This window comes from Lygodium microphyllum, chromosome 21, assembly GCF_053477565.2.
Source record: "Lygodium microphyllum isolate KBCC chromosome 21, Lygodium_microphyllum_v1.1.10, whole genome shotgun sequence".
Lineage (NCBI taxonomy): Eukaryota > Viridiplantae > Streptophyta > Polypodiopsida > Schizaeales > Lygodiaceae > Lygodium > Lygodium microphyllum.
Genome location: NC_141155.1, coordinates 13747685 through 13775063, shown reverse-complemented (window position 1 = coordinate 13775063; position 27379 = coordinate 13747685). Strand labels below are relative to the sequence as shown.

Genomic DNA, 27379 nt, shown 5'->3' with positions numbered 1-27379 from the left:
GCATCTCATGTGACATGTATATGTCTAGGTGTCTAGGTCTCTCAATGAAACCATATGCCATAGTTACAATTGATGGAGGATGGGGATGGGTGTGGCCAAAAATAGGAATGGGGGATAGGGATGGCATTAAAAAAGTCAAAATATAATTAAAAATTAATACATTTTTTGTCTAACTTTGTTTAAAATGAGAATATGCATCTATATGGAGCAACTACAAATCAAAATGGATTGTCAATCATGCCAAAGCTAGAAGCATCACTTAGAATCCTTCTCATCACGATGATCATTGTGATCGTACTCATCCTCATTCTAGTGTTGCTTTGTGGCTTTTTTGTCTACTACTCTTCTCACTTGACAATAGGATCCGCTTTGGCAATCATGCTTTTACCAAGCATACACAAGTTGAGACTCACAAAAACCAAATCACTTGTCTTTTGTGTGCTAAGGTGATTTCTTTTTTTTAGATGCTATAGGGTTGTAGCAGCTCCATAAGTGCACTAAACAAGACAAACTAATTGCTTGATTAAGCATACAAATGGTCAAATCCTGCAACTCAAGCCCATTATCACCAAAATCCTCCCACCATAATGCTGTCAGAAGTGGATGCAGCAATGAAGCATAGAAGAATGCTGAATTAAATTTTTGAACATAAGATAGAAGAGAGGAAAGAAAACACAAGAACACAGTAAAGGAGGACTCAAAGATGTGCTCGGGAAATAGAATCCATATATCAAACATGAGACAGTTGATGGGCACTTGCATCGGCTCCCTTTGTTCAATATGGCATGCATTGGATTTGCCAAGTGATGAATGAGTGAATGTAGAGGAGGAGCGTGAATAAATATAAAATGCTAAAATAATCACCTCGATGATAATTTAAAAAATGCCTAAATAACTCAGAAACATGTGGTGTATCCTAAACTCACACATGAGCCGACTAGATTGCTAACACCCTCTCTCAGATCATGGGTGATCTGATACCCGATGATAATGACTCATCATAGTCTAGACAACAAAGACCACTAGAATAGGACCATGGATATCCAAGTAGTCGGTGATTAAGTCATAACCAAGGTACCTTGGAGAGAACCCAATTGTTAATACCGATTGTACCAAAAATAGAGAAGAATAATAGCACATCTATGTATTTGCTAACAATGCCTTGTATCAAAACCTAAAAAATAGAGAAGAATAATAGCACTTCTATGTGTTTGCCAATAATGCCTTGTAGTAGCATAGATGATCATCATGTCAAAAATGCCTTTGAGCATATGTGAGCATGGATTCTTTGCCTTTGGTCAAGATTGCCAAAGTGTCCTCTTATGTGAGCTTGGACTAGGAGCCAATCTTGCTCTCTATCAAGTAACAACCCATCATGAACTTTGAAGTCAATCCCAACTCCATGATTTCAAAACCTGTAAGACTTCGGTCGATGTGTCAGAGAAGTCCCTCTCTAGAACTTGTGCACTTGTATACCTATATAGAGATGAGGCTCATCAACACTACCTCACCACCCTCACATTTTCTCTCTGGTATTGCAGAGTCACGAGGGATAACCACATCACATGCACTAGAAAGCAAGAGGAGAGGTTGCCAAGCCCTTTTCGCAATTTGAAGAAGATGACCCTTTCTGAGCCTTAGCCTTGGCCTTAGTTGGAGGATTCGAGTTAGGGTTGGAGGAGGCAAATGACTTAGCGGAGGAGTCTGTATCTTGTTGCTGTTTCTTTTCGAAAGCTGCAAATTCCTTGTAATGTTTGTGCAAATGTCCCTTCTTACCACAATGATAACACTTGGTCTTGGACTTCTTTTTGTCACTCCTCTCTGAAGTAGGAAAAATCCCATTGGAGCCATCATACAAGGATGGAAGTCTTTCCTGTAATTACAAAGATGCCTCATGTTGAAGCAGTACATAGGATATATGGATAAAGCTTACTTGCTTCAATGATGTTTGGGTCCACAGACCATTGGCTACTCCATCAAACTTCAGAGAGAGCTTGTAGAGCACAGTCTTCACAATATAAGCTTTATGTGACAAAGCTAATCTTGTAGCTTTGTAACATGAAGGAAGAGTGACTAGATAGTATGCTTTGGCTCAATTGCATCTGTTGCAGTCCTATAGGAAGTAATTGTCGAAATAACTTTTTTAGAGATGCAATGAAGAAGAGCAGAATATGCATAGGCATCACTAGTATCCCATGTGAGCACATTTTTTTCATAGTGTCCTTGTCGAAATCAGCTGTTGAAACAGAAGTGGGGCTCTTAAGACACTCAAAAGCTGAAGAAACAATGTATCATATCTGCTTTTGTAGAAACCATGTTTTCATAATAACATTCCACGTTAGGTAATCAGGGTCGTGAAGCTTGTCATTAGTAGAACAACAGGGGGGGAGTCATCTGGAGAGGATGGAAAGAGAAAATAAAGAAACGAAGAGGAGAGACAAAGAGAGAGTACAACCCATAGTTACCTGGAACGGGGAACGGGAACGGGAATGGGACCCCCTGGAACGGGGAGGAACATCCAAGGTCGGGGAACGGGAACGGGGGGAACGACACATGTCTTAAGTGCCTCAAATATGCCCTGCATGATCCAAATTGCCCCAAAGAATGTCCCCCTAATTGCCCCAAGACCCGTCAATGCTTGAAATTGACCCAAATGTCCCAAAATCGACTCGATTATCCCCATAGCTCCAAATTGCCCCGAATTGCCTCAATTATCCCAAGACAATATAAATGGATGAATGCCTTGGAATTGAGGATAGACTGAAATTTGATTGTGATTTGCAAGAGTTGATAATGCATCAAATTTGAACTTTGCATAGACTCCTAATTAGCTTGTGGGTTATCTTGACACTTTGAATCTTCAACCTGAGAGAGAGAGAGAGAGAGAGAGAGAGAGAGAGAGAGAGAGAGAGAGAGAGGGAGACTAGTGTGTGCACATTAGGCAATGGAGATGGGTGAACATGTGGTAGGAGTGTGACCCAAGCAAAAAAAAAAGCCGGAAAAAACGTCAAATTTTGATCAACAGGCCTAGAATGGCCGTTCCAAACAGGGAACGGTAGGGAATGGCCTTAGAAACTGCAGGGAATGTTCCTTGGCCGTTTCACCTCCTTGGAGGGTTTAGAACGCGTTAGGCCGTTCCTATAGGCCGGAACGGCCGTTCCTTGTTTCTATGGTACAACCAAATCTCTAACCAACCTTTTGTATATCAATTGTTACCAAGACACATTGGCTCAGTGATTCAAATTAATTTAAAGCTCATATAGTTTGAAAGGGTGTATCAAAATATGATTACATGTTTATCTTTCTATGTAAGGGTGGCCAATGGCCATAATGCCCTATAAGTATACTTGGCTTGTCATTGATGAGATGTTCAAGAGAAATTAAAAAGTTTAGTTGGGCAGTAAGATTCACCAAGAAGCTCAGATGATTAAGACTTTACACTTCGATAGTTACATTGACTAGAAGTACATATAATGAGTGGTTTAAAAAAGTGAAAGAAAATGCTCATGATCAAAGAAAGAAACCATGAATTGGTGAACCTATATAATGAAACTCTCTGAAATCTAAATTTGGTGACTCCTAAAATTGAGGAGGTTACTATTTTTGAAAGTTACTCAAATGGAAATTATGTTGGCGTCAAAGGCTTCGAAATTTCACAAGGAACAATTTTGTCTTTAGCAGATATCTTAAGCTTTTGACCATTTGAGATATTTTTAGAGTAGAAAGTTTAGAAGCTTCTTCTTGTGGAAAAGTGACACGTGGCATCTAAAATAAGACACGTGTCATTTTGAAGAGACAAGTGTCCTTACACTTATCATTTTTAGCAACACTTGTCATCTGTAGCTTTTACTTTTCACTTTTGAGTACCCAAGGCTTACATCTATTTTCCTTAAAAATTTCAGCCACATGCCTTGTACTCCCCTATCTATCACTCATCCAAGAAGCCTTTCTACTAAGCGTGATCTAGTTGAAGCACTAAAGAAGAAAATTAGCTTGTTGCTTGGAGTATACGGAAATTAGGGTTTCAAAACCCTAATTTTTGGAATTGCAGCAAATCAGCTCTTTGTATGAGTTTCAATAAATTTCTATGAAGGGGGAGGGGCTAGTTCCCCTCTCAATGTGGTGTCGACTTTTTATTTTCTCCCCCCCCTATATCTACTAATTTTCATGGTGATAATTGATTAATTTGTGCCTGTGTACATATCTGCTTCCTTATACAACATTCTTCATTGCAGTTTTTTTGTGTTCCATTGTCTCTCTCTCCTTCTCTCTCCTCTCTCTATTCACTCTTAGTCTTAGTCATACGCTTTTGCACCGTTTCACTCTAACAATTGGCACCGGTCCCCATTTGTCTAGCAAGGCATGCATTGGATCTCCAAGTGATGAATGAATGAACGTGGAGGAGTTTGAATAAATAGGAGAAAATAGTGCCAAGTAAGTAATTAGGTTGGCCAACATTTAATGCTGCTTGGCCAGCATTAAATGCTAAAATAATCACCTCAATGACAACTGAAAAAATACCGAAGTAACTCATAAGTGCTTGGCACATCTCAGACTCACACATGAGCTGATTAGACAGCTAACAAATGTTTCCCCAATCTTAAAATGGTCCACAAGTGCATCGAGACAACCAAAGGAACCCTCTTGCTCCCTATACAAAGCTAGCCGATTTCTAATTTTTCTCCTCATGTGAACATCAAACACCAATCTATCCAATATAGTTTTCAAATCAGCCTGCATTTCTTTGTCTTTCATTTGATTGCCACTTTGAAACTTTGGATCTAAGACAAATGTTGTTGCATGTAAGGGAGAGTGGTAGAAATTCCATCCATTGATACACAAGTCACGGATAGTCTCATATGTGTTTGCATTAGACTCTAAATGTTTCAGTCTCTCTATCATCTAGTTCATGGCTTCATACACCTTACCAATGCATTGCTACATAGCATCCACAAGTCTCAACAAATGCATTATTGGTTGTACCATAGCATAATGCTTTGTGGAGGTGTATTAGAGGGTTATTGCATGGATATTCAATGGAGCCTCATACAACATTTGAAGTTTCTCCCACACTACGGAAGCTCTTTTGTAGGAGGTGACTAGTGGTAGAACCTCTTTAGAAATGCATTAGAGAAGAGTGGAATACACACAAATATCATTGTAATCCCATGTAAGCACAACTTCCTTATGGTTAATAGGGTCCCAATCATCTAGAAGAGGAGTGGGAGGTTGGGGATGTTGAATAGCTCTTGAAACCATGTACCATAAGTGCTTTTGCACAAACCATGCTTTCATAGCAGCACTCCAAGTTAAGTAATTGGGGCCATGAAGTTTATCATCAGTAGAGCAACAACAGGATGATAACAGCCAACCAACTGCAAGACTGACCTAAAAACACAGTCGCCTAGCTTGCAGATACAACATATATTTAAAATGAGGGGGCGTCTAGTTCTTAAGTTGGGGGGTGTGAGCTCATTTGCCATCCATATCTTAGTGCCACTAGATGTTTTTCTTTGATCACGATCGAAGGATCCTCAATGTCAATGAAAAGGATGGCTATGCACACCTTTCTTTGTATTGTTTCATGTTTTGCAACAAAAATATCTTTCTCGATCTCTTCATCTTCCAAGACTTTGACCTTGTCCCATTGGTCACCCAAGCCTCCTACGAGGATTTCCTTGGCAACCCAAGTTTCAAGTTGTTTTTCTTCAATCTATATTATGACTTCCTTTACTGGAATCTCTTTTTGTGGTTCAGATTGTTGTACCTAATGGATGGCCTCATCTTTACATTTCTTCATCTGGCTGCTGAGATTTTCCAATTCTTGAACTTTCTTTCTTGTTGTACCTAATGGATGGTCTCATCTTCACATTTCTTCATCTGGTTGATGTGCTTTTCCAATTCTTGAACTTTCTTTCTTGTTCCATTCAGCTCCTCCTTTGATGTTTTGTTTTCTCGTTGCAGCTGTTGGACCATATTTTGTAGGTATTACTCCTAGGGGAAAGGCCTTCTCATTGGTTTTGATGGTGGCAGGGTCAATACCTCAAGAAAACATGGTTTGGATGTTGTCTTTGTATGTAGATGGGGCTGTGAATGGGACTGCGGGGCTGTTATTATTGCACTGTCCTGGGCATCTGAGTGACAACTCCTCGCCTTTAGGTGGCAAGGACTGCTTCACCCCAAGGTTGTTGTTGGTAAGAGATGTCAGCCAGGGCAGAGCAGAACAGTGGCAGAGCTAGGAAAGAGAAGTTGAGAAGAAGACAGTGGTGGGGGTCAGTCAGCAGGGGCGGGCACGGTAGGACTGGGCGGGGGTGGGTAGAGAGAGAGAGAGAGAGAGAGAGAGAGAGATGAGATGAGATGAGATATTAATGTCTGCAAAGGCCAAAATGACCTATGACACCATGAGAGAGAGAGAGAGAGAGAGAGAGAGAGAGAGAGAGAGAGAGAGAGAGAGATGAGAGAGATGAGATGAGATGAGATATTAATGTCTGCAAAGGCCAAAATGACCTATGACACCATGAGAGAGAGAGAGAGAGAGAGAGAGAGAGAGAGAGAGAGAGATGAGATGAGATGAGATATTAATGTCTGCAAAGGCCAAAATGACCTATGACACCATGAGAGAGAGAGAGAGAGAGAGAGAGAGAGAGAGAGAGAGAGAGAGAGGTTCACTTGTAGTTCTTTTGTTACAGCTATTGCAGAATTGCTTGACAATGCTATAGATGAGGTGAGAAAATTGTAATGACAGTTTATCTTATGGGTGACATACTGCTGAATGGTGGTAGGAGTTTTCATTTGACTTGTGTGCCGCGTTATTGATGAAGGTATCAAATGGGGCAACCTATGTGAGCGTGGATAAAGTTACTAACCCCTCAGATTGCAGTCCTGCTTTGTTGGTTCAAGGTACATTTTATTTTTAAACAGCAGATCACATGTACTTTTATCAAACCTCTATTTAGAAGTTGACAATAGTTAGGGTGGTTGTATTTGCAGATGATGGAGGTGGCATGGATCCTGATAACATGAGGCATTGCATGAGTCTAGGCTATTCGCGCAAGGCGTCAACCACTACAATAGGGCAATGTGTGCTATTTCATTTTTTCACCTTGAAAGCTTTTTAAAATCAAGATCAATGTGTGACTTCACTCAAAGATGGTGCTGTGAACATAATGATCAAATGAATGTGTGTGTGTGTGTCCATGTGTGTTTAAATTGTGGGTTCAATCTTGGACATTTATGCTAATCAAACCAATTTGTTTGGATGCATATTGTGCCGTGGAGATTGCACATGTATGGGTAGTTGAATAAGAGTACTCCACAATTTGGAAGAAGAATCTGTACAAGCATTGGAGACATGCCACAGACAGAATCCATCATGGAACTAATATGTGGAGATTGCTTGATTTAGTTGAAGTTCGGAGAACACACTTATTCACTAGTGAAGGCTTTAAATGTCTATCAGCTCCGAATGGAAAATCATTCTGCTGAACTCAACCATGGAAAAGGCTTTCTCAAAAGCCTCATTTCAAGACTTGCTTCTGCATCATGGTGCAGATGAGATCAACTTTCAGATCAGTGCTCCTATTGCGAGTTTGCAAGAAGGGTCCACACCCTTCTTTGTGTGGTTGCTTGATTTTTTTCAAGCTATTAGTGGGTGGTTTTGTCTTTGGAGTTCAAGAGATGGATCTTGGTCCACATACTTCTTCCTTGACTCAGAATTCTAGTTCTTTCCAGGATAAGAGCTTTATCTTGTTGCACAAAGAGAGCTAACCTTTGTTTCTTAGTATTGGTAGCTTTGTGGCTACTCTTGTGGCTTCTACACACTTGATGGGACTAATCATCCTTGTCGCATGGAGATTATTCCTCTTGCTAATTTGTGGAGCTTCAAATTTTTTTTTTTGGGGGGGGGGGGTTAGTGTTACAGTGTGCAATGGAAGCGGAGCATGAAAATAGAATCACTCAATGAAAGAAAGAAAAGAAGATTGAACACAAGAACTGATAATTTTGAGATGCTCTAGAAGTTAGAACAGATAATGGAATCTATAGATGACATGAGGACACAGTACAACCTCAAGGGGCACAACTCTTGGTGACCCTTTTTAGCACGACTAGTCCTCTCTCCATTGAATGCCAGATGATAAGATGGAGTAGAGGAGGTGGCTGTAAATAGTTCACATTCGAGCCTCAAGGACATCACATCGGCCATCAACAAAAAGCCAAATTAGGTTGTAGCCATGAGCTGTAGAAGAATAGCTGCTAACATCCTCTTTTAGATAAACACAAAGCGTATGATAAAACAGTAGAACTCAAAGGTGAAGGGTAACTTAGAGTAGGAGAAGAATGAATATAGTAAACAGGCTATGCAAGGGTGAATTCAAAACCTTGAATTTTTGTTCTCAAAATTGGAATCCTAGAGGGACGACTAAGCTTAGCTCAATCCATAATACCTTGAGGTGTCCCACCCCAAAGCAAGCATGGTATCAATCCAGAGTCATGAGACAAAGGGTACTCGTGGTTTGCGCGATAGTCTACCAAGACAAGATAAGAGGAATTATTAGCACATGTCACACAATTGCCCTTAGAGGCAGGCTCAAGAGAAGTGAACAGAGCATCTAGAGAAGTAATATGCTTTGTGGTATCACTATCAAACTACCATACATCTGAGTCGACAATAGACATGCATGAATCATGTAAAGAAGGGTCATAATTACATTGTATATTGAATACCCATTTTGTATCTTGCACAACATTTGCAAACTTTGACTTAGAAGGAGAGGCAGTTGCAATAGCCATACTACTTACTCTCTTCTTAGCCTCTTTCAAAACCTATTTAGTACATCACTTCATGACATGATCTTTTTCCTTACAGGTCAACAAAACATCTGATTCTCTTTTTTATTCTCATCCTTGTTAGTCTTCTTTGTCTAAGTATCATTTACAGATTTTTGCTCACTAGTAGAAAGGAAATATTTTCCTTTATCTTTTTGACTAGCCACAAAAGGTTGGTCTGCAACATGCATAATGGACTTGTGTTGCGTAGATTATTCTTTTTGTAACAAAATAGAAATCAACTCATCAAATGACAAAGCATTTAGATTTCCTTTTATCATCAAGCGAAGAGTAGATACAACCAATATCCTTGTAATCATGCAATCCAAAACTAAACCAAACCAAAACTGACTGATAACCAAACCTCAACTGACTAAGAATGTCAATAGGGACTAAGATTGACAACTATGTCACCCATTCCCATGTAGCACTTCATTGAAAAAGAGAATGTGAGGGGAAAGGGAAAATTTAATTGAATGTTTATTTTAAAATTTAATTATCAAGGAGTGAACTTTTATTAGATGATAAGCCTTGATAAGAAAACGACAACTCATTTTATACATGAAAAAAAACTTATTAAGTTTTATGGTATTTATTAACATCCCCGGACCACGTCGCGACTCAAGGGTCTCTAAATGCGAGTTCTTTTTTTACAAATTAATTTATTTGTATAACACTTTTTTTTAGTGTGTGTACTTGTGACGGTGGGTTCATTTTATTATAAATTAAGAATGTGTGTTTGGTGCACAAAACACATGCTACGTAAAAAGTTGGTTTTTAAAATGTGTGTTTAGCATGAATGCGTGTGGAAAATGTGGCCAATTGGTTCCTTTTAATAATTAATCATGATGTTTGGTGCAAAAAAAGGAGAGGAATGGGGTACTTGGAGGAGGGTGTGAATGCAAATAAATTTGAATGCGCACTCAACAATTGATGTGATAGGAAAAACCGCAACCACAACTCAATCCAAAAAAACAATCCAACTAGCTAAAAAATGGATATCATAAGGAAAAAATTACCAAAACACCATGTCTAAAAATTTTCAATGTATTTGGGTGTTTTTATTTTAGGTTAAAAAAAAAAAATCTTCGTTGGAAGGTTTGTATTTTATTTTTAAAAATATTATTTTGGTATAGATGCGTTTGATTTCTATTTTTCATTCATTTTAATCAGTAAATATCGACTGAAAATTAAAAAGGAAAATCCACTTTATTGTTTGACAAATTTTCAATAAGTTTTTGGCTATTTTACTAAGGTTGAAAAGAAATTTTCAAGAATTTAGTCATTTGAGGATTTAGTTCCTTTTCAAATAAATAAATTTCCATTTGTTTTGAAAGGTTTCAGCTCATGTCAATGTGCCATAATTATGGAAGTAATTTATTGGAATTTTGGTAAAATTTTTAAGTTTTTTTCTAATTTTATGATTTTATAAGGATTTTAAAAAAAACTCCATGGAGTTACCTTTAAATGTTCAAAAGCCTCTTTGTAACCAATACATGACGCATCATGTAAGTCTAGAATGAATAGTTGGTTCTGTGAAACTTGTCAATAGCCAATATATGAAATATATCATTGTTGCCATTCATAACCATTGATTCTACTTGATAAAAAAATTGTCTATATAGAGGAAAATATACACTAAATCAACTTGTGTTGTGTGGCATAGTATAAAGGAGATTGTAAGGGCTCTTATTTATAAAACTGATTGATATTAAACGATTTGCTCAAAAGGATGAAATAGCCAACACAATACTAGTATTAGTATAAACAGAGACCGAAATTAATCGGAATAAAAAGTCTCGTCAAATCTCATCCCAATCTAAGGAAATCAAGCGGAGGATGTTGATGACAACTCTATTCAAGAGGTCGAAGCTCGTTTTGATGCCAATTGCTGATTTAAGGTTGCAGGAATGCCAGTACATAGTTTGGAGAAGAAGAAGCTTGAGAGAGCACAACTCAACGTGTATTAAGAGGTATCAATAGAGAAGATCTACAAGACTAAGTATGAACTAAAAGTGAATAGGCATATATACACGGCTTGAGAAAAAAGCCTTCTAAAGAGGAATAAAAATGCCTTGATGATCCTAAGTGTGTTTACATATATGACTACCAAAATATGGTAACAATCCCTAGGAACCACTACTATATCTGATATCATTATAGTAAGTAAAACGAACCTTCCTTTCATGGATGGGTGGTAATTCCTTGATTACAACTTAGTTACATGAGGAACATTTATTACAAAACTGAGAAATGAACTTAATTCACAATCTTGGACAATGGACACCCTGTTGGTTCTAAAATTGGTGTCCCTTTCAGTACTTTTTTAACTTAATTGAAGAAGAAGTTGATGTACAATGAAAATTTCCAATTCTTTTCGATATTTAAACTCCTCTTTCTGTCCAAAATAACCAGTAAGTCTTCAATTTGATTTGCTCCTTGATTCAAGCAATCAATAGGCCTTCACCGCTTTGGATGGAAACAGAAAATGCCCCAAATTCATTGATTTGTTGGTCCCTCCACTTGAAGTTGACTGGAAACAGCTTCAGCCTTGTTAAATCCAAGGCCTGGAGCTTCCAATTTTCGGTATGCATTTCGAGGCCTCCTAAGCCCAAATTTTTGCTGTAGATTAGGATTTACAGCAGAGAAATTTGAAATTTCTTAGCCTTTGGTGATCTGAATCTTGTAATGTCCGGAGCAAGGCTGTAGAAATGTTGGTAGATGAGAGAAAATGCTGAGGAGAGAGAAAATTTGGACTTTCTCGCGAAGAATTAAAGAAAGTCAGTCATTTATTGCTATTGCTCTGCCTCAACTGCTTGTAGATGCTGTCGCTGTCATCTACTGTTGATTGGTCATCTCATGCTCTTGATTGCCTCAGAAGATTGTTCAATGGCTACAGATCACAGACTAGCAATATCTCCTTCCTCTGTGTTAGGTTGAATGCACTAAAAATGCCTCTCTCCAGTCTCTAAACACGTTTTTTAGCCTTGTATGGACATTTTTGACAAGTGAAAGTCTCCCCAAATGGACCCGTGCAACATAACTTACAACAACTTTTGTCTTTGACATCGTGTGATTTTCTCAGGTGTGGGGCTTCTAAATTTACTCTAATCCTAGTTACACCTCACAAGTGTGACATTAACTTAACCATGTGATTAAAAGTTAATCCATATGTTAAGTGAGGTTTTAAAAATACATGTTCTTATGCGCGGCCAAACAATGTAGTTCCATGTGCCTTAAAGTAGGTTCAACTTCAGCATTGCTTGTGGCCACCCAACATTCTATTGTTTCTCTTTGTGTGCCTATTAGGCTTGCTTGCCAGTAGCTCTTTGATACAACATGATCTCCTATACAAATTCGTGACCAACTATTCACCTACTTCAAGAGTAGTGATGGTGGTGGTGGTGGTGGTGGTGGTGGTGGTAGTGGTAGTGGTAGTGTTGAGGTGCTGCTGCGTTTGTAGAGTGGCTTCTAGCCCTAAGAAACCTTGTTCTTGTTAGCTTGGGACATGACTGTGATATGCCTATTGCCACGAGATGACTTGTTTGGCACAATTGCAAACAAGACGCGCATCCCTCCTTGTGACACCCACCTATGCGTTTGACAACCTTATTATTCCTGCCAAGCTGCGGGACAACGTGATAGCTTCAACCATGTATTTTGATCCACAACGTTGGCTATCGCGTTTGCAGAGTGGCTTCTATCCCTAAGAAACCTTGTTCTTGTTAGTTTGGAACATGGCTGTGACCTACCTATTGCCACTAGATGACTTGTTTGACACAATTGCAAACAAGACGCGCTTCCCTCCTTGTGACACCTACCTATGCGTTTGACAACCTTATTACTCCTGCCAAGCTGCGGGAAACGTGATAGCTTCAATCATGTGTTTTGATCCACAACGTTGACTTGTTCACATTATCATCACAACACTTGTTTGCCACAGCATCCAACCCAGCTCATCGACCAAACATTTTGCCAAAGACGAGGTTAGTTTTTGATCTTAATCAATTAAAGTTAATATTTGTTTTCTAAGGGGAGTTCACACACATATGAGTCTTTTTGATTTTTCGAATTTGTTCAAATTTTTTCTTGAAAATTTTGGGCTTTTCAAGCTAGAGTCCTTGTCATCGAGTTGAAGCCTTTGACAAAGCATCAAGCTCACTTGAGTGCTTGTCTTTGACATTGGTGAAAAAATGACCTACTAATCATCCATTGCCTGGCGGCATTGTTGCGAGCAAGCAATACTGATTGTGATGTTCTCAGCATCAACATAGAGGTTAGTTTTTGATCTTAATCAATTAAAGTTAATATTTGGTTTCTAAGGAGAGTTCACACACATATGAGCCTTTTTGATTTTTCGAATTTCTTCAAAAATTTTCTTGAAAATTTTGGGCTTTTCAAGCTAGAGTCCTTGCTGTCGAGTTGAAGCCTTTGACAAAGCATCAAGCTCACTTGAGTGCTTGTCTTTGACATTGGTGAAAAAATGACCTACTAATCATCCATTGCCTGGCGGCATTGTTGCAAGCAAGCAATATTGATTGTGATGTTCTCAACATCAACATAGAGGAGAGATTTTAATCCCAACAAAATAAAAAATAATATTTAAAAATATCAAAACTGAAAAAATTAAAAATAGTAAAGAAATATAAACGTGGTCGGAAATAAACATAAGCTATGCTCACGCATGCGTTAAGATCTTTCCATCACATACATATTGAATAATTGTTATGGTAACTGCAAATGAAATAGCCAATTGGGTATGAATGAGCCATATCATCGATCCAACTAGGCACTCAACGTAAGATCGGAGGCTATGGCTAGGCAACTTTGAGTATCTTCCATAAATCATTGTGGTTTGTGGTTGTGGACATCCAATTTGAGCCGTTATCTTTCTCAAGTAGAGAACACCTTGGGTGATTGTAGAAAGAAAGAGCAATTGAAGGTTGTTGCTTGCTACTCTAAGAATTGGCATTTTATCCAAAGGTAAAACAAAAACAAGTAGTAGATTTGTGAAAGTCTATGTTATCGGCCCAATTCAAATCTTTTCAGCTTCCAAGTGAGCCCTCCTCTTCATAGAAAATCCCTAGCAAGTCTACAAACCAATTTGCCCCTTGGTTTGCTTAGGGATTGGCCTTTACCTTGCTCATTGAAAGATAAATTTAGCCGAAATCGATATTGGCTGGCTGGCCTCTTAAATCTCATTGAAATTTCTCAATTTCAATTATTGAAATTTAAGTCCTACGTTCTCAATTCTGAGTATGTTTCTAGAGATAGTTGTTAAATCCTAATTTTTGCTGTAAAATAGGGTTTACAGTAGAGATTGGTTGAAATCTCTTTCTTTGATGGCTCAAATTGCTAGAAAATACTGAGATAATTGGGATGAGAGAGAGTGCTATAGAGAGAGAAATTTTAGAGTTTCATTGTGAGACGCGTTGGAAAGCTACTGTTGCCTTGCTCAAACAGTTGTGGAAGCTGTCACATATAGCTTAGGACCACGAGAAAGATTGTTGCCCCCTTCTATATGCTATCAATTGCACTAGAAGGACCTTGGGCTGCTATCACCTTCTTTTGGAGGGCTTCAAATTCTTGTCACATGCTGTAGGAGTGTTCTTTTGTGGTAGCAAATCACATATGCAGTCTCTCCTTGCTTTCTAACAGCATCCTCTTCTCTCACAATGGTTGGAATAGGCTTCCACGAGTCCCTAAAAACGTTTTTTCTACTTGCATGAGCAAGTTTTGCCAAGTGGTAGCCTTCTAATTTCATTTTTCAACATTATTCAGCTTATTAAATTAATGTTTAAAATTAATATTTTTAAAAACTAATGTAATAATTATTCTAGTACTCAAAATTAATTTTATCAGTCAATAAATAAATCGACTAGACCAATTTGACTTCTAAGTATTCGTGGGCAATTATTGATCCTTAGACCGTAGTTAATTAATTAATTAATGCTTAGTATATAATGTCACCATTGACATTAGTAGCCAATAAATTGGTCTAGGTCCAAATTTGACATTGGGTACTAGAGACATAATTTATTACAACTGTTGCCTTGGCACCAACTCATATCTCATGGTCTTGGGTCTCACATTGAAATAATTAGCTTGTAGCTCACATGTGTAAGTGCCATTAGCACATTTGATTAGCTTTTCATCAAATGCTAAGCAAAGCAATAAAATATCTCGTCCTTGTGATAGTTGGATAGTGTTGACATATTTGAAAAAGAGATAAGTGGGAAAGGAAGTACTAAAGTACGATTGAACTAGAATGAAAAGACAATGCAGAAAGATAGTTGCTTACTCATGTAGAAAGGGTGTCTTTACATAGGCTCACAACCAAGTGATTTAGGATAGTGGTTTTAATAGGTATCTTTCTATGAGTGGTGGTGGATAATGCTGGTGGCTAAAGGGGGATTCACATAATACAGTAAGTGTAGGGAGACTCCCTTTATTGATGGATATAATCATGAGATAAACTAATTAACTGAGGTAGTGTGACTTGTGGAATTTCCCTAAATATATGTCATGTGTTTGTGATTTTAACACTCCCCTTCAAACTCATGATTGTACATAGCTTTGTGTATGAGCATCTTTTCAATAGCTTGGTCACCACATGACTTACTATGGACATGTCAACTCTTAAGCAGCTCAAAGGTACATGGACTTGTTTACTCAAGATGATTAAAGGCATTTTTTGCTTGATCATTTGTGGCGCAGAGGTTTGGATGGTTTAAGGGACTTGGGCTTTTAGGCAAGATGATTTTAGTAAAGCTTGATACAAGTAAAAGTTACAAGAGTTTCATGACTCAACTTGAGGGAATTACAAGAGAGAATGCACACTTTCTAAAGTAATCATTCATAAGTTGAAACATCAGAAGGTGCCTTCTTAGCTCCCTTTTTCTTCTTGAAGGTCATCGAAAAGGCTTCATGATGCTTTTTTTCTTCTTTTAATTCCGCTCCCTCCTTGTTTTCTTCTCCTTATTTATCACTCTTTTGAATTATCTTTATAAGAAATACTTTTTCAGCTTTTTTTTTGTGAAAGCAATCTTTTTCCTTGTGGCCAGGTTTCTGACAAAAGTTACACACAATGGGTAACATTGTGATTAACCTCGTCCTTTGCTTTAAGCTTGGATTTGGCTTAGAGGGTCTCATGCTTCTGTGTTGCATTGATCTCTTGCTTGAACTTCAATCTTTGTTTTTCTTCTAGAAGAGAGGCTTCAACTTCAACTAGCTTAGGAGAAGGTATGTTGATAAGAGTAGTTGTTGGGAAACACGGATCCTCTAGCAAGGTCTAGCTATGAAGGATGGAAGTCAATAACAAGAAGCATGATGACTGAGACTAGAGATTGATTGTTACTCAAGTGAATTAGGTTCCAAGATAGATTAGCTTGGACTTATAAACACAATCTTGAGTAGAGAGAAAAGACTAAAAGTACAAAGTACAATAACATTAATCATTTAACTCAATGTCAAGTACATGCTTTTATAGTTGTAGGATGGTTTCCCTTTTCTCATTGTGCCTATGGGATTCTCAAGTAGCTTTTGCTAGGCTATTGCATGTCCCTTGCCCTACTGCTCCATGCAAAGAGGTTGTCTTAGAAGTGTGATTGCATAAATCTCAACACCCCTCAATCACAACCATGAACACATTGAGTATATAGGGGCTGCCATGAGTAGAAGCTTGCTAAGTATAGACATGGAAAAACCAACAATACAAAACTAGAACCTGTCAGAAGGTCTCACTAAGTGTGCAGAGGCTATAGTATACAAGTTACATGAGGGGTACAAAGTTTATGATTAGAACATTAATGCAAGTACATACAAGGTTTAAAAAAGTTGGTTTGAATAGTGGAAATAGCACTAATGAGGCTTGTTCTTTTGTTCTTGAGTGTTGTTTTCTTCTTCTTCTTGATGGTCTTCTTCTTCTTTGGCAGTTGCTAGGTAGTCCTTTTGTGATCTTTTCTTGGCATAGTAAAATTTTTCAATGTGTCCCGTTCTTTTGCAGAAGTCACAGACAATGTCTTTCTTCCCTTTGTACTTGTTACTATTGATACAGAGAATCTATTTTTCCTTTGAAGTGCTTGCTTTTTTTTTTTCCTTTGAGCTTTTTCTCTTTTTCTAAAAGTAATGCTTTAATGTCTACCAGCTTTGGATTTGGCATATTAATTAGTGTGGTGGAGACATTACCAAATTTTGGAGGAAGACTCTTCAGTAGAACTCCAATGTATACATCTTCATCCATTTTTAAATTAATCCTTGTAAGTTGAGTTAGCAGACTTTCTATATAATTAAGATGGGTTGCAAGGTATGTATTAGCCTTCATATCCAACTTGAAAATTTCAATAAACAATCCATATTTTGAAGATTTATATTGGACACCAAACAATGTGTCCAATCCAATTGTTGCCAAGTGCCATGAGATGTATCACACGTGTCTACATGGTGGATATAACTGTCATCAAGCTCAAGCTTGATGATGGCTTGGGCTTTGTTATCATTCTTTTGTCATACTCGTGCAAGAGCAGTATCTTTAGGTTTTTTTCTTGGCCATTGGTTATTGACCAAAGGCCCTTATTCATTAGGATCAACTTGATCCTTGTTTGCCAAATTTGGAAGCCCATTCTTCCTTTGAACTAGCATGGCAGTAAATCATTTCCTATACTAGATGGCAGGAGCTGTCACAGATATACCATGATCAAGTGTATCAATTAATTCTTGCTCATGCCATATAAATCCACATCCCATGTGAACGCACCCTTAACAAGATATTCTCAAGCCAACCACGTGAATCCACCCTTGCCATGTCATTATAGAACCTTCTAGAAGATATGCCATGTCATCACCTACATCATCAATGATGTCATCATAGAACCTTTTAGAACATATATCATAGCATCGCTTGCATAACCAATGATGTCATCATGGAACATTCCAAAAGATCTTGAGTTGCCCTCCAACACCTATTAAAGGAGGGGCTCGCCATAGAGCTCCTCAGTCTTGCCAAGGCCAATCTTGGGAGCTCAAGGAGTCTAGACCTCGAAGTAAGGAACTTCGAGTTGCAGTTCTAGTTCTTGTCTAGTCATGGTATCTAGTCTTGTCTTGTCTCCTGTTATCTTGTCACCTTGTAATCTCGTAGTACGAGATCTTTTTTTTTCCTAGAAAAGAATTCTATTAATAACACCTCGGAGAAAGCACCCTAAGGTAAATACAAAGTACGAGATCTTGTCTAGTACTATCTTGTATCTTATTCATCCTCGCCGAGGGAGATGATGTAATTCTGATATCTTGTATCCATACCTATGGTTGCGGGTTGTGGGATCCAAGATATCATTGCTCCAAGATATGGTGTTGAGATAAATTCTCAAGTACAATTGAACCAGGATGAAAGTATAATGCAAAAAGGGAGTCGTTTATTCATGTAGAAAGGGTGCCTTTATAGGGGCTTACAACCAAGTGGTTTAGGGTAGTGATTTTGGTAGGTACCTTTCTATTGGTGGTTTCTAGGTGGATGAGGTTGGTGGCTAAAGGTGGATTCACACAAAGTAGTGGTTGTAGGGAGACTCTCCCTTTATTGATGGATACAACCATAGGATAAACCGATTCAGGGAGGTAGTGTGACCCTTGTGCAATCCCCCAAATACATATAATGTGTTTGTGATTTTAACAGATAGATCTCTGCGTAAATGAATTGAAGATGATAATTACAAAATAAACATTTGGTTGGGTATGAATGATTCATATCAGGGACCCACCAACCAGGTGTCTGGACCCTGTTCCTAGTGACATTTACCATTGCATGTGAGGAATGCTGGGACAACTTGGACCTTGGGTCAAAAGGGCCTGAAATCAGCCTGCAAGTAGTCATGCTAAATGTTTAAAACAACTTGGCCACATATCTGTACCGTGAGATGAAAATGCCAGTAGGTGTCTGAAACACCTCTAGCCCGTGAGATGAAAATGCCAGTAGGTGTCCGAAACTCCTCTAGTCCAAGGAAAAAGTGAAGAAATCCTTTGATGGGGATGCTTTGGCAGCCCATTTTAATTTGCCTTCAATGGCCTTTCTTAATTCGTGTTGTCTGACCAATCAAAAATGTTGATGAACATTAATAAGTAGTAGACCAACTGCCAACTTTAAAGCCCATGTCATTAAAACATTTTACTATTGTTTTGTATTGTTCTGCACAAAGTGACTAACTGCCTGTGAACTTTTAGCAATTTTGCTGTCGAGACCCATTTAGTCTCCAGACTTCACCTGGACTGTGTGGATTGCAGGTTATTTTGATTGATAGGAGCTGACTACAGCATCGCTAGCATCACAGTTTATTTGGATAGTGGATGCATAGGCTGACACTTTCTTCTTCTGAAACTCTCTCTTGAATCTAGACAAAGGGCATGCATATGCATGGAATTCCTGTAGCTTCCATTCAGGGATATTTTGTAGGGTTTGGCATAATAAGGTGCTAGACTGGTTACTTTGTGCCAAATTGGTTGTTTTGTTAGTCCTTGTACTAGACACTACCCCTTGAGTAGCCAGCCTAGGAGACGTTTGTCATTCTGCTCATGTTATGTTTCAGGTGTTTGGATTTTGTACTGCGCCCAAGTGATATTATCAGGGCAGGGTTAGAATGGAATTTTTTTGGATAGTGGATGCATAGGCTGACACTTTCCACTTCTGAAACTCTCTCTTGAATCTAGACAAAGGGCATGCATATGCATGGAATTCCTGCAGTTTCCATTCAGGGATCTTTTGTAGGGTTTGGCATAATAAGGTGCTAGACTGGTTACTTTGTGCCAAATTGGTTGTTTTGTTAGTCCTTGTACTAGACACTCCCCCTTGAGTAGCCAGCCTAGGAGACGTTTGTCATTCTGCTCATGTTATGCTTCAGGTGTTTGGATTTTGTACTGTACCCAAGTGATATTATCAGTGCAGGGTTAGAATGGAATTTTCTCTTCCTTGGGAACAAAATCCTAGTAGACAAAGCTTTCACAAAAGAAAGTTGTGTTTGATGGTGGACAAGGATAAAATTTTTGTGCTATCTTCAAAGCATTCTGACAAAACAGATGGGTATATATTAAGTTTTGATTGCCATTTATAAAAATGCTAAGCATACTGACATTTGGTGCTATTATATTGTTTCATATGTGTAGTAACTGCTTCTTTCCTGTTTCTGTATAAAGATGGCAACGGTTTCAAGACCAGCACGATGAGATTGGGTGCAGATGTCATTGTTTTCAGTCGCAGCAAGAAGAACAGGTTCATATTCTTAAGTATTTTTTAATACTGGATTGCTACTTTGAGGCTTTAAGTGTATCTTCTGTGTCCTCTATGCCTAGTTAAGAAACCTGATTTTGACTGGTCAAGACTTCTCTATTAGTACATATCTTCTTTACAAGCTAAATTTGTGTTGCCTTTCTCTGTGTGCCATTTGCAACCAAATACTAATGATTTAGTTGTACTAGTAGTGTTGGTAAATTGGTTCTTTATCTAAAGATGATATTTCTGTCTATGATGATACATTACGTACGTGAAACTATAATGAGACGTAGTCCAAGACTACCTATGGTTTTTTTGTGCAATGAGTTGCTCAATTCATATGTTGTTCCTTGAGGGCTGCTCAATTGCCTACCAGGGTAACTGCGAAATGCACTTTGGCAGGTCTCAAACTTGAAATGCTGGAAACATTTCAGGGTCACATTGAAATACTCCATTGAAGCGCCTAGCTGGAATAGCTGTCATCGGTATTTTTTAATTATGTTAAATGATTAGAGCCATTTCAGTCGCCATCGTATCTAAGGGTTAAATGATTCTGTGGGTGAAATGTATCAGCTCTGATGTTACTTTGCCTACTACCCTTGGAAGCATACATTCTTTTCTTCATGTTTCTTATCTAAGTATCTATGAGTGTCTTTTGCCGTTGACTGTTTGATAGGAGATGTGCATGCAAGTCTAGGCCGTTGCCTACTTTGATACCATTGGTTGACAATTGACTTGTGCGTAGTTTGTCTTTTGAAGAGGCACTCTCTGTGGAGGATGGGAGAGGATGCATGACTTGTGATTTGGCACTTTCTTTCACTGTCAGCCACACATGGTTTGGCATTCTAGGCCTCCTGATTGTTTATTCATTAGGCCTTGTAATAGACTTCCCTTCTATATACATTTGGAAGTCTGTCATTAGGCTTTTTTTTGTACTTTACGTTGGGATACTTTGTCTCAAGGAGGGCATTATCAATGGAATGATTATTTTTTCTAGCAAAAGGTCTTTAGGAAGAGGCAAGAGTCTTGAAATGGGCAGCATGCTAGAAAATGTCTAGAACGGGTAGTCAACAACTAACAGCTACAAGAACACGATAGTACATTGCCCCTATGGATGAAGATGTCAGCAGCAACGCAGTAAACATAGGCAGAGAACCACATGACAACAGCAAATGCAAAATGCAGCAGCTCCACTGGCAGGTGGCAATGGCTGGAAATCGCCAGCAGTAAGCTGTAGACTATCAAGCAATAAATGCACGGTCCAGAGGGCTAAGGACTGATTGTCACAAGTAATGGAGAAGGATCATCACTGCCACAAATTGAGGTATCCCTAATCCATCACAGAGGAGTGTAGACAGCAGTGAAGAAGCTGGCGCCAACAGATGGAGGACCTGAAATTACAAGATGGGGCTGAGTGGTAGGCGAGTTGTCTATTTATACACGGAAAGGGGCCTCTCATGCTTCTCATTCACTCAAGAATCTCCTTGTAATCCCTTACATTTAGGCCCTAAGTAATGGCAAACCATGGTTGTGCACTGCCTCTGTATATAATGTATCAGGGTATAACCCTAATCTATTATAGTGGTGGGTAAAGGGATGGAAGGTGTATTGGATGTATGATGGACAAAGAAGTACTATTGAAGGATCAGGGAATGGGGTTTTGATTGGAGATGTAATTGATACACGAAGTTATGTCATTGGAAAGAGGATTCTGAGGCGATCCATTTGATTGTAAATATAGACCATATTCTGGTATGATGGTTTGGCAGTGGAAACATGGGATGCTGATGTGGAATCAGAGTAGTTGATTGACTGAAGTAACTTTTTATTATTAAATCAATAAAGATTCTTATCTTTCAAAATATAAAACTCTTTTTTGGCAAGAAAAAGCAATGTTGCTGATTTGGCACGTCAGGAGACTATCATAGAAGTTGTCTGGGTTGTTAATGCAAGCGTGGCTGTTGTGTACTCCGTGTGGCTGCTGAGTGCATTGATGTGGCTGAAATCTAGATTTGTGTGGAGCTGTCTTGCAGTTGTATTGCCATCACATTGGAACGTCTAGTGGTTGGTTGCATGCTTCTTGTTGGAAGTCATGTGGCAAGAGATCTAGATTTTGCTTTGTTGGCTGAATCGAGACACAGTGCAAGTTTTATATATCTGTGCTGTATTTTGCAGCTGTTGTGTATGGACTAATGATTGCTCGTGCAGCGTGTGGATGCATGTTGTAGGTACCAAAGGATTCCAAGTTATTAGATGCTTTCAATGATTTTTTTCATAGAGATTAAGGAAATACCGCAAAGGGCACAAAGGTTTTAGACCGATTTGTTGTTAGTGTTTGGGTGAATTGAGCAATTGTGCACACACAATCTAGCTCCACTTGTGTTGTGCTTTCTATTTTGATTATTCGATACTTATTTTATATGATAGTGTTCAGTGTTACTGCCCTTTAAGTGTCAAAAACTGCCGTAATTGGGATTATTATGAACCTTCTCGAGGAGGTAGGCATGTGTGGGTTGTGTGCAGGCCAGACAAATCCAACATGTCAGAAAACGAAGAGAAGGCGGATTATCTTGATTCACCATAGGAGTCATCCACATACAAAAGTGATGAGCAACTGAAACCAGCCTTCCTTCTCAGATAGAGTAAAAAACTTGATTAGTCACTAATTAAAGCAAGCTTAAAATTTACATAAACTGAAATAAAAATGTTACAAATCAATCTTGGACAATAGATATGCGGTTGGCCCCAAAAACTGGTGCCCCTTATGGTATTTCTTTAGCTTCTATTAATATTGGGTAAAGTACATTAAGGTTGGCACTGATCTCCTTCAATTTCCAATACTTCTTATTGTCATAAATGACCAACAAGCCTTCTTACCACTATGCCCTAGGGAATGGCCTTCAATTGACCCTTGGTTGGTCAAATCTAATCGCAAATCTTATTGGGATGGCTAGCTTATTGAAATGTCCAGCAATTTTCAAACTTGAGCTGTTGATTTCAAGTACTGAGCCTTTAGTTTTGTGGCATGGGACTTGAGATGGCTGTTAAGCTCCGATTTTTGTTGTAAATTAGGGTTTATTACAACAATTGCTCTACTGTCCACCTTCTATAGCTGAGATATGTTGTAAATGGCTGAGAACTATTGAGGGATTGCTTGTAGAGGAGAGAGAAATTTTTACGGAAAAAAATATTTTGTTTTTGTTGCGAGAAAGTGTTAGAACCAATTGCTAAGTGCTGTGACAAAGTTGCCCAACAGCTTGGAGAACTTAGATGGATGTCACTCAGGACCAGATGGAACCTTGGTTGGTAGGAAGTGTCCAAAACTTGCTAGTACTTGCTTGGATTGAAGCCTCTCCTCTGTCTCAAGCTCCACAATGCCTTAAATGGTTGGAACGGCCGTCCATCAGCCTCTAATAGCCTTTCCTTGAGTTGCATGGGTAAGTTTTATTAAATGCCAATGTATTTTGCTACTTGGCATCATTTGAAGTGGATTTTTCAGCCATTCAAGTTAATTTTTAGGATTAACTATTATGAAAAATAGTTTCAACCTATCCCAATCCAAAAAAATTAAATATGCCGATTGAGAATTAAATTAGCTAGGCCATTTTGACTCCCAAGTGGTCCCGGGTATTAATTTACTTCTAAATTGCCATTAATTAATTAATGCCTAGTTTTTAATTTCATTATTGTCATTTAATGGGTAATAAAATGCCCTAGGCAAAAATTGACAATACATACCGTAGTACTTGAGGAGTATAACTTATTACAATTGTTGCTTTTGACATCCACTAACATCTCCGGAATCGGCCTATCATTGTGAAATAACTAACTTGCACAACACATGTGCACATTTGATCGATAACTAAATCAAATGCTAAGGAACACATAGAAAATTCACATCCTTGTGATTGGAACCACTTGCTTCCAAGGAGCAATGTGGCACAATCTTTAGAAGTGTTGGAAATGGAGGAAGAGAGAGAGAGAGTGTATAGAAGACGATGAACAAGATTGGATGACAGTTCCACATTCAAAAGATGCAGGTGCTAGAATGATAGAATGAAAGTACAATAGCTCTTAAGTAAGTTAGACCTTTCCCTAACTGAACTAGAATTCATTTAACTCTGGAACTAAACTCTAAAATTGGTGATACGACTTACTAATATAGTTGTGTTCACACTACAAACAAAATAAAACTTTGAAGACGATCACACTCTTCAAAGCTTGGCATGGCAAGAAACCCAAAGTTAACTACTTTCGGATGTTTGGTTAGGCACATATCCCAAAAGAGCTTCATGGGAAGCTTGATAATAAGGTATGGAATGTATTTTTATTGGCTACAATTTGGAAAACAAAAGCTATCACATGTATGACCCATGCACGGTGTTTGTTAGTAGAGATGTCATATTTGCTGAAAATGCAGCATTTTCACATGACTAGTTTCAAATACCAGCCACACATGACATTGCTGATGTTTTTGAAGGTCTTCTACTACTTTCTTTAGAGTTCGTCCCTACTATAAATGGCAAGACAGACCTATTACAGCAAGTTGTTGCTCCTCCATATGCTTCCGAACAGCAAGGTAGTGATGAGGTTTTGCCACATCCAATGGAGACAACAATTCAGCATGGAAGGGCTACTGTAAATGCAACAAAAACACTCCCAAGATGGCTGTTACAAACTCTCAAGGTGAGTCAAATGGATGCCCCATTACATGAGCGTACTAGACAAGTTGCTAGGCATGCAACACGTGATGCAAAGAGAGCACATTTGGCTGATATAACGTAAGTAGATGATCGTGATGAGCATGTGTTTATGAGATCACTATTGGATGATGATAAGTCTACTTCCTTTCACGAAGCTCAGCAAGCTATACATTGGATGCAAGCCTACAACAGTTGGACATTAAGATAGCTTTCTTGCATGGGGATTTGCATCAAGATGTTTATGCGTTACAACCCCATAGTTTGTGGTAAAAAGGAAAGAGCACATGGTCTACAAGCTGCATAAGGCTCTTTATGGTCTCAAACAGGCTCCTCGTGCACAGTACTCTAAAATTGATGTTTATTTGGCCAACAAAGGGTTCAATAATAGTCCGACTGCTCCCACTCTATACATCAAGAATGAAGGAGGGGACTTGCTAATTATCATTCTTTATGTAGGTGACATGTTGCTCACTTGACCTACTAAGGGAAAAATTGCAGATATTAACGCTGAATTCAAATATACATTTGCTATGTTAGATATGGGCTATCTACATTATTACTTGGGGATTCAATTTACCCAAAATTGGCATGGTATCATCATGTCACAGTCACAATAGGTGGATAAGCTATTAAATAGATTTAATATGCAACATTGCAAACCTATGTGCACTTCGATGGAGCCAGGCCCAGTTGTCTATGCATGATGGTAAAGAGATGTCTAATGTTGTAATTTACAACCAAGTTATTGGCTATCTTATTTATCTTTGCAACACGTACCTCACATTCACTATGCACTATGAGTAGGTAGGTATATGCATAGCCCATGGACCATACATTGGCAAGCTGTTAAGCAAATCTTTTGATATTTGCAAGGTACTCAATCACATGCATTATTATTTCCCAAGGGAAAAGACTTGCATCTACAAGCTTACAGTGATTCAAATTGAGCTGGTGATGCAGACACTAGGCACTCTACAAGTGGACACTATTTCCTTGTGGGCCGTTCATGCATTTCATTGCCAAATAAGAAACAATCTACAAAGCCTATCTCATCTTATGAGGCTGAATACAAAATTGTCTTCACCACAACAATGAAATGTGTATGGTTGCGTACATTGTTGGCTAATCTACAAATTTCTTTGGAGAGCCCTCCACCCATTCTTTCTAATAGTCAAAGTGCTATTGCAATGGCATGGGATCTTGTGTTTCATGCTCACATGAAACACATTGAGGTACATTACCATTATGCTGAAGAGAGATTGTATGTAGAAGAGATCAATTTGATGTATGTTCCTGCACAAGAGAATGTTGTAGATATTTTCACTAAAGCACTTTCTCGTGAGAAGCTTGAGGCTTTTTGAAAATCCTTGAGCTCACTACCCTTTCGTGATTCATAGGTGCACGATTCAATATATGATTGGCATTGAAGCCCTTCTAATCAAAATTTATGAGGTAGCTCCTTGCTTTTCAATATGCAACAGGTCATTTTCATGAGAGTGCGATTGCCAATTCTTCCTTTCAGCAACTCCATTTTGCTGAGGAGTCATTCTAATAGTGGCTTGCTGCATAATACCACAATCCAACAAATATGTCTCAAATGCACGAGACCTACAAACACAACAACCCCCCCCCCCCCCCCCCCCCCCCCAAATGAGAGTGCGATCGCTGATTCTTCCTTTCAGCAACTCCATTTTGTTGAGGAGTCATTCTAATAGTGGCTTGATGCATAATGCCACAATCCAACAAATATGTCTCAAATGCACGAGACATGCAAAAACCCACCCCCCCTCCCACACCACCAATCCCCCCCCAATGAGAGTGCGAATGCTGATTCTTCCTTTCAGCAACTCCATTTTGTTGAGGAGTCATTCTAATAGTGGCTTGATGCATAATGCCACAATCAACAAATATGTCTAAAATGCACAAGACCTGTAAAAACCCACCCCCCCTTCCACACCACCAAAACACACACCACCCTCCACCCCCCACCCCCCTTCAGCGTCAAGCTTTGCTACAAGATGTTTAAAATTCATGAATACATCTGATTCGGCCTTTAGTCCATACATCCATGTATACCTCGAGTAGTCATCAATAAATGTAACAAAGTATAGATGACCCCCAAGTGCACATGTCCTCATGGGACCACAAACATTAGAGTGAATAAGCTGTATTTTTCGAACAACATGCACTGTACCATCCTTTTTGAGGCAAACCTTTGCACCTTGCCCAAAATACCATGTGTTGCATGTGTGACAAGGTGGAGCCTCCACTGGAGGCAATGTATCTACCATATGACACCTCCAAAAGATCATCAAACTTCCAAAGCTCATATGTCCATATGGGCATGTCAAAGCTCTGTATTTTGTATAGTGGGCATAAGACTAGTGGATAGCTTGAGTGCATAGTCCATCTCTCTATCTTTGACAATACATTTGCCATCCTCAAAGATGACTTGAAAGCCGTACTTGTTGAAGGCAAAAATAGATAATAAGTTCTTTGTAATACCAGACACGAACAATACATCGAGAAGCATGAAGTCTGAATCATCTACAACAATAATAGTGACTTTCTCAATGCCACACACATCATAATTGCT

The 27379-nt window shown here is 38.7% G+C and overlaps 1 protein-coding gene across 3 annotated transcripts in view; it reads left to right on the top strand.

Moving 5' to 3' along the window:
• LOC148017758 (protein MICRORCHIDIA 6-like) overlaps positions 1-27379 on the top strand; it is a 92098-nt gene that overhangs the window by 39467 nt on the left and 25252 nt on the right. For all 3 annotated transcript variants that reach the window (XM_087662236.1, XM_087662234.1, XM_087662235.1), the window contains exons 4-7: positions 6690-6724; positions 6822-6900; positions 6991-7080; positions 20005-20080. In XM_087662236.1, coding sequence (XP_087518362.1) covers positions 6690-6724; positions 6822-6900; positions 6991-7080; positions 20005-20080 — 280 coding nt within the window. The remainder of the gene's footprint in view (positions 1-6689; positions 6725-6821; positions 6901-6990; positions 7081-20004; positions 20081-27379) is intronic.